The sequence below is a fragment of the Corylus avellana genome, chromosome ca1 (genome assembly GCF_901000735.1).
Source record: "Corylus avellana chromosome ca1, CavTom2PMs-1.0".
Taxonomy (NCBI): domain Eukaryota; kingdom Viridiplantae; phylum Streptophyta; class Magnoliopsida; order Fagales; family Betulaceae; genus Corylus; species Corylus avellana.
In genome coordinates, this window is record NC_081541.1 from 48,782,269 (window position 1) to 48,798,255 (window position 15,987).

At 35.4% G+C, this 15,987-nt stretch overlaps 2 protein-coding genes across 3 annotated transcripts; one reads left to right on the forward strand and one right to left on the reverse strand.

Moving 5' to 3' along the window:
• Positions 1–260: 260 nt before the first annotated feature.
• On the reverse strand, positions 261–4,919 carry LOC132188183 (uncharacterized). Its single transcript, XM_059602592.1, has 4 exons — positions 4,660–4,919; positions 4,473–4,566; positions 4,279–4,383; positions 261–665 (listed from the first exon to the last, which is right to left on the reverse strand). Exons 1-4 carry the CDS (start codon positions 4,806–4,808, stop codon positions 396–398), a joined length of 618 nt encoding a protein of 205 aa, XP_059458575.1. The 5' UTR covers positions 4,809–4,919; the 3' UTR covers positions 261–395.
• Positions 4,920–5,879: 960 nt separating this feature from the next.
• LOC132167456 (vacuolar protein sorting-associated protein 36) lies at positions 5,880–14,013 on the forward strand. 2 transcript variants are annotated; one of them, XM_059578439.1, is made up of 9 exons: positions 5,880–6,606; positions 7,442–7,645; positions 8,172–8,265; positions 8,397–8,454; positions 8,627–8,696; positions 11,146–11,281; positions 11,391–11,475; positions 13,441–13,495; positions 13,580–14,013. In XM_059578439.1, exons 1-8 carry the CDS (start codon positions 5,962–5,964, stop codon positions 13,493–13,495), a joined length of 1,347 nt encoding a protein of 448 aa, XP_059434422.1. In that variant the 5' UTR covers positions 5,880–5,961; the 3' UTR covers positions 13,580–14,013. The 2 variants fall into 2 exon arrangements, with proteins under 2 accessions (XP_059434422.1, XP_059434423.1); XM_059578440.1 differs by having other exon boundaries at positions 13,604–14,013.
• The last annotated feature ends 1,974 nt before the right edge of the window (positions 14,014–15,987 follow it).

Sequence of the window (15,987 nt, forward strand, 5' to 3'; positions counted from 1 at the left end):
TATTTTTCTACTTTAACTAAATTTCTCTTTACATTCAAAATCTAACTTTAAGTGGGAGGAATGAAGAAGAAATATATATATATATATATATATATATATATATAACATTAAACATAAATTTCAATTTTGGGCTCTTTGTATTTGAAAAGCATGAAAGCATAACGTTAAATTTAACATGGGGCGAAGAGTTTGTTAAATGTTATGTTTCGTAAGCTTTGTTAAAATTTTAAAGAAAACCCAAAAGTAAAGAGCTCAATATGAATGCTCTAACATCAGATTTTCACACATTGATTTAAAAGGGACCAATCTGCAAGTATGTGACAATCTGCAAGTAAGTATATTACCCATTTCGGTTTTTTCTTTTCGTCAGCCTACAAACAAATCAAGATGTGAAGTCACTCAGCTTCAAGGGCTGCAATTTCGTATCTAACTTCTTCCAAATGTTCATTGATAGCAGTCACTGCATCCTGCACACCTCTAATGGCCTCCTTGAGAGCGTTATCGTACTCGGCTTCTGCTTCTGCCTCTTCCGTTCCGGCAGCTTCAGTTATCTCATGGACATGTGCACACTCATGTTCCATTGGCTTCTTGTATCTGCAGTTCTCATGGCTCACTAGACGTTCCGAGGGATGACCAGCCTTCTTTAACACCTGGATTGTAGCTGTCTAGAAAAAGAATTTGTAGTTTTCAGCAAACACAAAAGCAAGCACCAATAAATTTTGAGTTGCAAGGAAGAAGACAGGGGATCAGTGACTTTAATATATTAAGTCTGCACTCGGAAGAAAGAAACAAACATAAAATATTTATTGTTGGGAGGCTTAGGGTTGGTTCCTCAAACCACACTTGAGTAAGAAAACCTAAAATTCTTCGAATTATCCAAGCAAAAAGTTAATTTTTCATCCCACATTACGTAGGCAAGTAACAAATTAGTTTGTATGGGTTGGGGGCAATAGCAGCAGATGGGCTTGGAATAACTCTGGCCTGTTTGATAATTCCTTTTATCATAACTTAAAATCATGTGATCATCCTGACTTTCTTTTTTCTTATCATAATTTAAATAGTCTTATCATTAGCCATCAAAGGAACCCTATTTCTTATCATAATTTAAATAGTATTAAAATGATGTGATAAACACTTTTTCTGTAAAAGTTCTGTATTTGCTCAGCAGCCTAGGATAAGAGACTACGACTGAGCAAAAACTAATAAATAAGCCATCTCGGCAAACGAAGTTTGTGTAGATCATTCATTGTAGTGCTGCATGTCTTTTCTTTTCCACATAACATGATAGTAAAGGAAGGCCAAGTCAAGGACTACACCTAGAAAACCTTGAATCCGCAGGGAAAAAGCTATGAAATCCACCAGAAAATGAGATAAACACTCAATAATATTAGTGATGAATATTAAATTGACTTTCATTTTATAACTTAGAGACCAATTTCTAAGTTCTATAATATTTTCCAACTAAAAACAATCCTGAATAGATCTCAGAAGCATCCAAATTTTTAATGTATTTGCAATTACTTATAAAAAAAATATATATACATTTTTTTTTTTTATAACTAATTCAATCTCATTGAAAGTGCAAAGGGGCACGAATTCTCATTAAATATGCTATTATATAAGAATTCTCATGTGACAATAAACCCCTATAAATAAGGGAAAAATCATTCACCTAAAATTTCCAAAAATAAAAAAACTAAAAATCTTCTATTAACAATTGCAGCATCCAATATCACTTCTTATTTTATTGTTTTCCTAATAGTTTTAGCCAAATCCTCGTCAGAAATTTTTAGAAAAGGTTCAAAATCAACACTTAATCCGTGATTTGTAGGATGCATTAGTGGCTCTGTACTTGTCTTTACCCTATTGGGGGGAAGGGGAGGATTGTTTCATGAAAATTTCCAAAATTTGACAAAGGGCATGAAATTTTAAAAAGGATATTACTATAACTCCTTAAACAAGGAGCCAAATTAAAAACTGCTGAATAGTTAAGCTACTGGCAACACTTCCTTGAACCCATATAAGCCTTGCCTCTATTAGCGGTTACATATGGGCCCACTGCAATAAAATTCAAACTGCCAAAATTGAGAATTGCTGTAAAACTATCCCCTCTTGAAAAGAAAATAAAAATAAAAAGAAAAGAAGAAGAAAAGAAAAACACAGAGATATGCAGTAAAACAATGGCAACACCTTTCGTCCTTAGCTTGCATCACATATTATTCATGGAGAGAGACACTTTGACATCTTGGCCTCTAAATTGCAAACTATTAGAATCTAAAATTACAAAGATCTAATAAATTCATAAACAACCAAGTAGATAAATCATTAAAAGCTGTCAACCAATCAAACAAGGATCGGAAAACAGCATCTTCAGCTTCATGACTGAAGATTTAGCAACTTCAACTGTCATTGTGTTTTGCTCATGCAAAATAGATTATTAAAACATTTATCCAGAGAATTTTAAAATATGCATTAAGGTTTTACAAAGTGCTTTTAAAAAGGAATAAAAAGGACAAGCAGACGGACAAGTAGACCCTAAGCTTTAGTTTGGTTGAGTAGAAATCTTTGAGGGGCTAATTTTTTCAAACTGCATTTATACAAGTTCAATCCCAGAATTACTCACGTCCCATTAAGTGTGTTCATCTGTCACTATCAAACCATGCTTACTATCAAAGGGTAGAAGAGACCTTCACTCACATTGCTCATTGAGGGTCCTGGACATCTACTAATGACAATACAAGTTAACTCCTGTCCAAGTATGGTCCTCCCAGACATAAATTGATAGTTATGAGTAACCGCTATGCAGGTGGTGCATGGTCTGTGGCAGTGTACAGTGATCAATCATGAACCATTCACTGCTGGGTTGCTGTCAAAGTTGGCCAATACTACTTAGCTTGTTTATCCTGCTTCTCCAGACTTGTGTGTATTGAACTTTTCTTTCTTTTTATTTTTTCTTTTTTAAGGGTTTGCAAAGGTTTTTTTTTTTTTTTTTTTATCAATTCATTGTCAAACAGTCATTCCATTTTCGAATTGTGAAGACAGTAAACAAAATGTATAATTATAAGTAGTGGTCAAAAGTTTCCATGATGATGGTCTAGCCTTTGGCCACACAGGGGACTACTTTCTACCCCACCCTCTGTTCCTATTTCTTCATTAAAAACACCACATTAACAGACAGAGTAAACAAAAAGGTCATCAGCACATTGAAGATCTTAGTATGAAGTAGTCCAAAGGAAATGAGCCATTCCTTGCAAAATTTGATCTCCTAAATTGCATTCTAATGACAAGGAGAGCCTTCTTCATAAATAGCCCTTTTAAGGAAGGATACATGCAAAAGAAGCTTAAAGTATCATCTTATTTTCACGAATCTTCAACCTCTCTCCATATGGTATCTTATTTGCCTCCAAAATCACAGTGAACCTTCGCTAAAACATTATTTAATTTTTCCTAACATAGAACTAATATCCTTCCACAAATAGTGCTAAAATCATCACTTTGTATCTGACAGTAAGTGACATTATACTCGTAAAGAAACTATTTCTGCATTAGAGATCATTTGAAAAATCTGTCACCACTTTGTATATTCAAACTATATCTTTCTTGAGAAACTTGTCTAAAAATTCCATAATTCCATCTGCGCCCCAAAGCTCTACAAATTTACTCATTCAATCTTGCAACTCATCTTTGCAGAATTCCAACCTTAAATCACTGCAGTAATTTCTATGATAGAGCTAGTCCTCATTGTGTCTCAAAGAATAAAATTTTTACAGGTTAAACCACAGTACAAAAAATCCTATCTTTCCTTTAAATGATGATTGCATTTCCAGCACCAAGCAGAAGCATACGTTACGCATTCAACAAAAAGTAAGTGGAAGTAATACAAAATGCACATTGGCACAGCCCAAATGTAATCCATAGAAGTGGTTCAACTAAAAACAAACTCAGCAAGTAAATTTATGCAGAACTTACAACCACCATTTTGGTCAAAGTCTATAAATTGAATAACAAAAGAAATGGAGAAAGCGTGTTTAGATTCGGTTATCAATTTATGTTATGACAGCAGAAGCTCCGATACAGCTTGTTGTAACAAATTAAATATTCAGATCACAAACAAGTAGAAAACAACCCAATCACTCAAGCCAAACCAGGTAATCTAGGTGTTTCATTGATTGATTAACTTTTTTATATGGTCACAAAATTTTGAACTTTTTTTTCCCTTCTTTTGGCGGGCAAAAATTACTGTATTAAGGACTATTGCTAATGAGTATAAACGCATACCAGATGCAATTTCTGCTTTTCCTGAGCTTGAACTGCTCTGAGCAACTGTGCTAAATCAACTCGGCTATAATCAGGACTCAGAAACAGCGACTCCATTTCAAGAACCTAAAACAGCACTAACTAACACAAATCAAACCCTAAAACATTTCCAAAAACACAAATTAGAATATTATTTAAGAGCATGAAAGTAGTACTTGTTTAGAGCAATCATTGAACTCTACTGTGATCTCACTGCAGAGTTGTTGATAAGGTAATTCCCCTCCTGAAACCATGTACTCGCCAAACCCACTGCCAAAAATCAAACCCTAACATTGAAGAACGAATAAAAACAGAGAAAAAGCATCAAAATCTCCTACTTCCCAAAACGATCAAAAGACGAACCTTTTGAGCTTGGCGTAGGCCTCGGCTCTGCGCTGCTGAACCGCGAGAAATCTCCGGAGCAAATCGACGACTTTGGGGGAATCGGCGGCGACCGGCTCTTCGGCCTCCATTGGCTCTTTGATCGATAGCTTCTTATCAAAATCTTCCATTACGTTTTTCTCAGTAACGCGTTTGGCTCTGAGTTGATGCGCCAACAAAATAATGTGCTTAAGAAAGAAGCCAAATTTAGAGGGTGCGTTTGCATTTTGGTTAAGGATTCGGCTTGCCTCCCGTTATATCTCCTGTTTATGATTACATTAATCTGACACGTCATTCCTTTCCAAATAATCGGTCACGATTAAACTTTTCAACTTTTAGCACAAAAAGGGTCATTTTTATGATAATATAATACCCTATTACATACGACATTATATTATATTAAAAATTTAGAAATGATGTCAGTAGGGTATTATCATATTATTATAAAAATGATGTTGTTTTAGTTTTTTTAAAACCGCTAACTACATATATAAAGGCGGTTAGCAATTAACGGTTAACGATTTTTTTAAAACCTAAAACCGCTAACCATAACCGCCTTTAAAAGCGGTTAGCAGGTGGTTAATAACCACCCGTATTTTCACCCTTAAATTGTATATATTAACCAATTCTTATTACTATTTCAGGAAAAAAAAAAAAAAAACCGAAAATGAAAATGCTTCACCAAATACACCCATATTTATCATCATCAAGTTTTCAATTGAGCTGCTCAATTGATTGGGGACTACGCCTGAAGAAACAGAAGTTTATAGTTCAAATCCTCCTCCCCCTATTTTTAAGATAGTTTGGATTTTTTTTTTTTTTTTTGAAAGAAAATAGTCAAATAAAATTCTATATCTTTGTTTGTTATTAGTTTTGAACAATTTTAAGCAATGGAATGTTGTTTAGTAGAAAGAGAAATGCTAGGTGCTCTCTTAGCGTTTTTTGATCTTAGGTGAATATTATTTTATAAAATTAAATTGTGAAATAACTTTTTTTAATTTTTTTAAAAAATAATATCTATCTAAGATTAGGAAAACACGAGAAGAACACCCGAAGGGTACCCAACATTTTTTTACCGGTAAAAACTAGAAGCCCACTCTCTTTTTACATTAATCTAAAAATTTTATAAATTTTAATTTCAAATATAACCGTTAGTAAAACTTATTTTTATTTTATTATTATTAATTTAAGCAAATCTTCTGCGTGACGTCCATGTCACCCATTGCTCCCTCCCTGTTCCAAGTCTAACTCGTCGGCTCATACGCCAGCAAGCCTTCTTCCTCAATGGGCGGGCAGTGGCTTTCTACGGTGGAGCAGACGAGCAGCGGCCGGCCGGTGTTCCTCCCGAACGAGATCGAGTGCTCGCTTGTCTCCGCCGTGGACCTCGAATGCGAAGACCTCCCGTCCTTCCCCTCCCTTAAGTCCGGCCTCCTCATCCTCACCACCCACCGCCTCATCTGGCTCCCCCCCGACACCTCCTCCACCTCCACCACCTCCTCCGCCGTGGCCGTCCCTCTCTCCTCCGTCTCCCATATCTTCTCCGCCAAGAAGTCCCTCAAGGCCATCTTCCACTCCCCCCGGATCCGCTTCCAGGCCTCGCTGTTCCACGAACCCGGTTCGAACCCTGAACCGGGTCCGAGATCAATCGTGGTGACCATCGTGGTGAGGGGGAAGGGGGACTGCGACGCGTTTCTGGGGAAGTTCTGGGAGAGCTGGAGGGGGAGGGCGTGGGAGAGCGAGGTGTCGGGGCCGGTTCGGGGAGAGGATTTGGGGTCCGGTTCGGGTACTAGGTCGGGTTCGGGGTTTTATACGAAGGAAGGGGCGGTGAGGATGGTGGGGGTGTCAGGGATACTAAGGAAGGAGCAGGAGATGTGGGAGAGTACGGACAAGAGCTTGCAGGAGGCCTTCCAGGATTTGAATGCTCTCATGGTAATGTGTGTGTTTTTCTTTGTTAATGTTTATGGTTTATGTGTTTGTCCTGATGATTGTCAATTTAAATGTTAAGGCTCAGATTTTAAAGTATAAATAGTTTTTTAAAATTCATTGGATATTATGGGTGATAAATGCTGGGATGGTAAAATCTGAACCATTTAATTTGAAAATGATTGTTAAGATTTAACGAACTTTACAAGGTAGAAAGAATCTCTTAAGAACTCTAGAGGATTGTTATCCATAATTCGTAGTAATGTTCGAACATTTTGGAATGTGGGATAAAACAAAATGATAAATTCAGCTTAATTTGAACCATTTGGCTTGTTTATAGTAGAGTGTCTTTTTTTTTTTTTTTTTTTTTTTAACTGGTTGGAAACCAAACAACTGAAGCATGTTTTTCTTTCCCTCAATTGCTATCATGGGGATGTATCCCTGGGTATTTGTTGGTTTATATTTATGATTTATGGTTTACGCGCATGTCCTGCTGATGTCCTGCTGATTTTTGTGATATGAGTCTGCTTGGTTCATTCGAAAATTTGAAGTACTTCGCGAAAGATTTGGGATGTGAGAATGTAGGAAATAGAAAGTGATAAACTGACCTTAGTTCTAACCATTGGCTCATTTCTAGTGGAATTTCTTCTTCTTTTTTAGATTGGTTGGAGAGCAAATAACTAAAGTGTGCTTTTCTTTCTTTTAATTGCTGAGAACATGCAGGGAAAGCAAAATAGTTCAAATTTTGAGTTTTAGAATAATTGAGCACTTAATAGTGAATGTTATTGTGTAATTTCTTGCTTTTGCTGCTATAAGTATTAGAATCATCTTGGATTTACAGAGTAAGGCTAAAGAGATGGTGATGCTAGCAGAGAAAATGAGGCAAAAACTTTTGTCTGGCTCAAATTCTCAAACTGGTTCAACTAATGATGACGAACTGGGTTCCAAAGAGGAGATGCAAGATTGGTTATTGAGTGTTGGTATTATATCCCCTGTTACAAAAGAGTCTGCTGGTGCACTGTATCATCAACAGCTGTCTCGTCAGGTTCAATTCTCTCCTTGGTGTGCGTTATTGGCGCTAGTCTCAATAGTTTCTTTTTGTCAGAAGAGCATGAATTTGTATGAGAATCATATAATTTTTTTTTCCTGAGCATATGAGAATGGTATTAAATGTGTGATATGTACAGGTAGAATTGACTATGCATGGTAGAATTAAAATTTCCTATTTGCATTTCTAATAGTTAACTTGAACACTTGCCTGTGACTTGACTGGTAAGTATGTATGATCAACAGAAGGTTGATCCTGGAGACTCTTATGATGTTTTTTTTAAGTGGGTTTTAGCGAAAGGGAAAATTGTAAAGATACCACTCACTTTGACTTCACACACTCTTAGTTTTTTATTTTTTTTATTCAACCCCCCCTGCAACACACACCAGTAAATTCCTAGCTTCATCCCTGCATGTGTTGTTTCATCATTGAGTTGGTAATTTCTTGTGTTGATATAGGTTGCCTTCTGATTGATTTCTATTTCTAAGAAAGATAATGTTAACTCTGATTTTTTAACACTTAGTTGGCAGACTTTGTCAAAATTCCACTTGATAGAGCTGGAGGAATGATCAATCTTATTGATGTCTATTGTCTCTTCAACCGTGCTCGAGGGACAGGTTTGTTTGCCTGAACACTTATATTTCTTGTTTTGCAGAGGAGCAAGATCTACATTAATAAGTTTCTGATACATTATTTGTCAACTTTTGTAGAATGTGAAACCTGTTTTTTGTATCTCCCTTTTACGCAGAATTGATCTCACCGGAGGATTTATTGCAAGCATGTTCTCTCTGGGAGAAGTTTGATGTGTATGTCTAATTCTTCAATTTATTTATGTTGCAGTCTGCCCCATAGTAGAGATAAGAGTGAAAAATCTAAAAGAGTAGCTTATATGAACATTATAGTCCATGGAGTTCTGTTTTATTTGTTTCAAGCCCATCCTTAATGTTTGGAGTAATTTATCTTATTGTTCTATTGCAGTCCAGTAATGCTTCGGAAGTTTGATAGTGGAGTCATGGTCATCCAGAACAAGTCCCACAGTGATGAGGAGGTGAACTCTCTCTCTCTCTCTCTTTCTTGTTTTTTGCCTATGGGAGGCTACAGGCCCCTTCAAGGATAGCCCTTTCATATCCCTAAAAACCCCATCCTGGTGAAGGTAGGATTTGATCTCATGATTCTGGTATAATATTAAGAGACTATGCTAGCTGAGCTATCCAATAGCTCCAAGATCTTTTGTCTTTACAAGTTGTTTCATGATAATGAAATCATATTTTGTCTATGATTGATACAATTCCCCTTTTCCTTTTTGATTGGAAATGGTGTTATTAGTTTATATATTCTTGATTACCTTCAAATTAAATAGTGAAATGGTGCAACAGTTGATTGTCCTATGAGTTGCATATAAATTAGCTCGAATATACTGGTTAACTTGTTTGAAAACTAAGGAAATATAAAGTAATGATGTAGTGTTACATTCGTACATATAAAGTCTGAACTTTTAAAGATTTTGGTGAGTAAAATCTACAGTAGGTAGAATACATGTTAGATGTGGAACTTTGAGCATTAGCTACTTAGATCTTTCTAGGACTAGTAGAGAAAACTGAATGCAGTTCTTCCCTTCTCCGTTTGGAGGTTTTTCCATCAATCAATCATTCATTCAATTTAATTATTAAGTGCACATCTTAGAAAGATTTTCCCCTAGGATCTTAATTTTTGGGGAATATTAAAATCACATCTTCATGGGTTTAATGAAGGTTGCAAATAAGGTGTCGCTATGTGTTGTCTTCTTATGTGTATCATTTATGCCTATTGGTATTGCTCACACAAAATCACAACGTTTTGCTACATGAGATGATCTGTTTCTGTATTATTTGGCAGTCCACACTTTCCATCAAAAAAGAGAAAAGAAAACAGGAAAAATAAAGTCTGATAATCTGTATTGTATAAGTTCTTTTGTCATCTTTGAAAGCAGAAATGTTGGTTTAAGATGAAACAGTTTTCATGGAAGCGAGATGGAAAAGGGCTAATAGTTAAAGATGATAATGAGATGCTTTCCCTCCCTCCTATGGAGCCCTTCCAAAGGCGCAAGTTTGAACTAAAGTCATATTATCATGTGTTAACCATACCTACTGGCTCTCTCTTTTCTTGGCAGAATAATTAGAGAGTTAAGGCTCATTCGAGTGTGGTATTTTTAATGTGGATGGCAGCATTAGGGAAATATTGACTTTGAATTACTTGAAAAGAGAAATGTTATGGTGGTGGATTGGTGTTGTATGTGCAAGAAGAGCGGGGAGTCCATTGATCACCTTTTTCATTGTGAAGTGGCAAGAGATTTATGGAGCTCACTTTTCAATCTGATTGGTGCTGATTAGGTTATACCTAGAAAGGTGAGAGAGTTGTTGGTGAGTTGGGGAGGTTAAGTGGGGTGTGGTAATATTTTGGAAGTTTGGAGGTTGGCACCGTTGTGCTTAATGTGGCGTATTTGGAGAGAGCGGAATATAGAGCTTTGAAGATATACAGACTTTGGTGGTAGAGCTGAAAAAGATTATGTTCTACACTTTATACACATGGATAGCAGCACATCATAGCTTGCTTTTCTTCTTTTTTTCCTAGCTTTTATGATTTTTTGAACTTTTGTTCATCTTTTTCTCCTTATTAGGGGGTGTTCTTTTGTATACTTACCGTGTATTGGTCTGTCAAATCAAAATTTTGATCAAGTGGTCTCTGAATATGCCATAGTACATCTGCATTATTCCAAAACCTTTTTCCCTATTGCGGGGCTTGAACATATCTGTATATAAAGGCAGTTGCTTATATTTTAGATTTTGGGCTAAACTACGGAGGACAGCCTCCCATTAATCTTAATGGGGGCTCGCCCCTTTTCATCTATATTTTTTTGGAATTTTATAACAATTTGGAATATCTAATAGGTTTCTGGTTTTTGTACAAGAGATAACAAGTGAAATCTTTGAATTAATATATATATATATATATATATATATATATATATATATATATTGTTTTTGTTTTATAGGAGAATAATCGATGCTTTATTTTTTTTTTCCCATAAATACTGTGCTATCCACCATTGAAAATTGAAGTAAAAAAATAAATAAAATATTTGGGCTACCACTTTTTTTGTTCATTTATTTGTACGGTTCCAGTCTCTGAGTACTTTTACAAATTTATGTTGAAATAGGCTCCATCAACTTTGAAGTGGTGCGGCCCCATCATTTTTTATCTTTGAAATTTTTATATCTGAAGTAAAAGCATATGTTGGAGGAAACTTTATTTTTCCTTTACCCCCTCCTATTATGTGGCTCAAGGTATGTGTAAGAGCAAGCAAACCAAAATCTATTCTTTTCGCTGCTTTGTATTTCACAACAGATTGGCAACAAATCTTGACTTTGTCACATTTATTATTTTTCACTCTGTTCTGCATTATGTCAGGAACTATTTGATTTTGCATGACAATAACCAACTAGTGCTGTCAAATATAGGTTTTTGTAAGAATCAAGGCCCTTGTAACAAATCCCGATGCCCTCCGAACTGGGATAAGTGCAAGTGATGCTGCAATCACATTAGGAATTGCTCCAGCCATGGCAAAGGAACATCTTTTAACTGCTGAGAGCAAAGGTAGACTGCCGCACAACTTTTGATGGGAATATTACTGTTGTAGTTGTACTTATCAAAAAAAATATTACTGTTGTAGTTGTGCTTTAATCGACCATTGGTTATGTGGCAGGTTTGCTATGCAGAGATATAAGCCCTGACGGCTTTCGCTTTTATATTAACCTCTTTCCTGAAATTAATCAAGATGATGTTTACTTGTAAGTAAATATTCTATGTTTGATTTTGTTTATTTGATCTGTCTCCTTATTTTTTTGATATTTTTGGGCTGTGCTTCTTTCTTTATACTCACAACAGCTTGTTTCTTTGTTTAATATGCCTGCATCTTCTGGTGCTAATTTATTCAGTTGTTATGCTCTTTTACTGTGTATTATGCGCCTGCCTTTGTTACTTTTAAGATAAGATTGCATGTGTTCACCAAAAAGATAAACTATCATAGTTGTGGAAGTGTGCCATCAAGTATCATTTTCTGTGTCCTCAAGGGGTAGCTCAATCAGTTGTGGATCACGCTTCATGAAGCGGAGGTCACTAGTTCGAATCCCCCTCTCCTCCTTCCCTTATGTGGACATGTCAAAAAAAAAAAAAAAATCATTTTCTGTGCATTCTTGAGAAGACAAACCCAAGTTTTGTGCGTAACATAGGTGAAAATCATCTTAGATTCATTACAATTTATTACAATATAAATTAAATGATAAGTTTATCCCTTCTTATCAGCTTAAGCTTTTGAGAAAAAAGGTAATTTAACGTAGTATTAGAGTAAAAGTCATGAGTTTGAACCTTATTTCCGTCATTCATCTCTCATTTCAATTTAATTTATCACGTGTTGGGCCTCACTTATTAAGAGTGAGTTTGAACTCATACTTGAGAGGGGTTGATAGAATATAAATTAAATGCTTAAATTCGTAATATTCATTCATTTCTATTAGTTTAAACTTTTAGGATAGGTAGTGACTTATTAAACTGAAACAAATTGAGTAATTAGTCCTCTATACTTTTTTTTAATACATAGTACTAGAACCATGCAAATTTTTGGAGTTGGCACCTTCTGCAATGTGTAATGTAATATTTACTACTAAAGAAAGCCAACCTTGGGCTTTGGTGTGACCCCTGTTTCAATGATGTCCAATACAACGAAGGAGAAAGTTTATCTCCATACAAGACCCAGTGTGAGACCTTAGAAGGATAGTCCTATATTGGAAAGATGAATTGCTCACATAGAGTGGGTGGATTATAAAGGAGATCACGGGTGCTAAATTCCATATTGGTTTCGTTAGTAGGTGAGACTACGCTTTATAAATGATTCTTGTGATTGTTTGTGGGGCCTGCAGTGGGTGGTTGTAATTGTTCCCCTTGGAATGAGTTAATGGTGCTTTTCTCCCGTTGCATAAGGCAATGGAAAATGCTGTCATACTTCCATGCAGTTGCAGTGGGGGTGTACTAAAAAACTCAATATACAAGGATTAGCATTAAAAAGAATTTCCTCAAGTGCTTGACTGGTTGGAAATTTACTCAGCTTAAAGTTTGGATAGACGGTGAGTATCTTGTGGGATGTAAATTACCTCACCAGCAATAATTATTTATTTTTAAGAAAAAGAGCCTAGAATTGGAGGTTATGAGTTCTAACAATTGAGATTGTTAGAACTCCCACATTGTGAGTTTACCTCCAATCTTTGACAGCTGATTCTAAATTTATTTGGAGTCTCTTGGTCATGCCTCGCAATATTCTAGAGCTGCGACATTGTTGGAATACTCAAGGACAGGGACACTACAACGAAGCCACCTGGAAAGTCATTCCTGCGCTATTAATGTGGAGCATTTTGAAAGAAAGAAACCGGCGCCTATTTGAGGACTTATCTTATGTGTTTTGTTTAAAATTATTCCTCGAGTTCTATATTAGACTGGACTGTAGCGTTTGTTCCTAACATCATTATTCCTGCTCTGACATCATTATTGGTCAAGCTGAGTGGGGTCCTCCACTCGACAATTTAACTCAAGATACCATTTTCTGTTCATTGTTCAAAAATAATGTGTTTATGTTTCAACAATATCTTCAATGAAGATGATGATAAGATCTTTTTCACTGTCATATATCAATGAAGTTGTTAATACTCTGATATTCCTTATTCTCTATTTTTGGTAAAATGATGGCTGTTGTATTTGTACAGGGTGAAAGATCATGGGATCTATAGCACATGGGTTAGGGTGGCCTCTGTTTCCTAGGTGAGATGCTTTTACCAATTATCCCATTCTTATTTTTCATGCAATAATGAAAATTCTAGGTTGGACTGATTGCACTGAATCAAGGTTCTAGAACCATGGACTGGGCAGATTTAACATACATGCCTGACTCCCAAAAAAGGAAAGAAATTTCATGGCCAAGTGCACCTTTTAGTGCTGTTTGTTTCTTTCATGTGTCATGTTTGCTTGCTGCAAACCTGGTCAACTGTGGGAGCCAACAGAAAATGGAAGAAAGCTGAGAGCTGATGAGGCAAATGTCCTATTTGTAATAGTAAAAGGTTGAGGCATTTGTAGCAACAATTACATTGTTGGAGACGATTGCCAACTGAAGTGTTAAAATATTCAGGTTGGGGTCTCGTGGTTAAGGTATCATATAAAGAAGCACTTTGGAGATTTCTAGCCTTACTTCCTGAGTAACAGCTATACCAAATGGTTTTGATGTACTAAAAACTATACAATCTGAACTCTAATGTTGAATAAGATGTTCATTCTTCTTTCTACATGTACACCAAAATAAAATTCTGACTATAAAATGGCTTATCTCTGAATCATTTGAAATGCAAAGGATCTTGTTCTAGTTGATTAAGTGACCATTTAGCCATAAAAACAAGTAGGACAATTTTTGCAGTGTCACTTAAGGCTGTACATGCGGATGCGGTTATTGGCAATAATTACATTTTCATCCACATTATGCGGTTATTACTTTTAAGTAACTGCATCTGCATTTGCATCATGCGATTACTAACTAGTATTTGCTCAGTTATTGAGGTTATTGAATGTGGTTATTTACTACTATCTACATGGGGTGTATAGTCTTTTCGGTACGGTCGTAAATAAATCCATCCGTTTGACAACCCGCTTGGTTTAGCTCGACCTGAACTCAAGCTTGATACTGTAGAAGCCTGCTCATTACTGTAAAAACCTGCACGATTAGTAAATAATACATATTTGACTCGCTTGAGAAAACTTTGATAGAGGTTCGTGAGCTCAGCTTGTTTAAAGCTCGATTGGCTTGTTTGCCTGGCTCGTTAGCTTGTTCAAATATATATATATATAGATCAACTATTAGATTTGTGAGTTCCACCATTGACTTATGTGGGGTCCACATAAGTCTACAAATCTAATGGTTGATCTGTAAAATGAGTATCTTCAAATCCATTTAAAATAGTGCTAAGTGTCTTTAAACATTTAAAATGCAAATTAAATTTTGAAGGTCTAATTTGAAAGAAATTTTTGTCCTTAAAAATATTGTGCAATAGACGGATACAAAATAGTGTTGAAAACCAAAAAAAAAAAAAAAAAAAAAAAAAGGTCGTAGAAGTTAATGCAACATGTGATATTGATAAGATTTTTTATTAGATGATTTGTCCTCCCTCGGCTTTTTAAAAGGGAAAGAGATAATTAATCATATCTAGATCTGTCAAAAAAAATCCCTCAACAAAATCCCACTTGAAGTTTCAGGTAGCAATCAATTACTTCGTTAGCGTTTGAGAATATTTCTTTACACATAATCAAGAGCTCAATATTTTTGGTTGGTTTTGTTGTGGAAATTTACGTTTTTTTTATTTATTTATTTTAAGATAAAAATCGCATTTTTATTTTACAACTATCATATTATGTTGACATGGCATTACAATCCTCTATTGGATCAACCTGTGTCAAAAAAACGTCAATTTCTTTCTTTTACCTACTAAATCTTTATTATTTTAATTCTAATACTACTATCACGTCTTCAATTACATGCTATGGTTTTGATTTCTGGCCAGAAATCAAAACCATAGTTGGTACAAGAATTTGAAAGAGCTAAATGACTTAATTGAGGATTATATGCACAGAACATATATATATATATATCACGACTTCAATCTTTTGCAAAGGATTGACCTTACCTTCAAGTTCTTCCATAAAATTTTCAGAAAGCATATATATGAACTCTCTCCTAAATCCTTTAGAATTAATTGTTCATCCTAACCTAGCTGTGAAACTTAATTTTTGATCCAAGTTAACCCTCAAGATTGTGGGTTAAATTGATGCCATACATTTATAATCTCATTTTAGTTAGCTAATGGCAAAAGTACATTTAATTGATAATTCAATGCTCAGACACTTGAATAGGATCAGAGAAAGACTTACCTTATAAGTTGTAGGTTTTTGGCAACCCCTATATTTTGGCTCCGTTGACGTCATTGATGACTTTTTTACTCCTAGATGACTATATGATTTAGCTTTCAGTCTATTAGTCCATACATTAATTTATTTACATAGGTTCGGACTCCCAAACAAAACATCTTGGTTCCGCCTCTGTATGAGAGAATTGAATTACTAATCAATATTGGATTGAATTCTATATGCGTATTAATTATAACAAACATAATTACTAATCAATATGGGGTTGAAGTACTATAAATATATGTCAACCATTTGATACCTTCAGCCGATGAAGGTATGATAATCATGACATATGGTTTCACCAA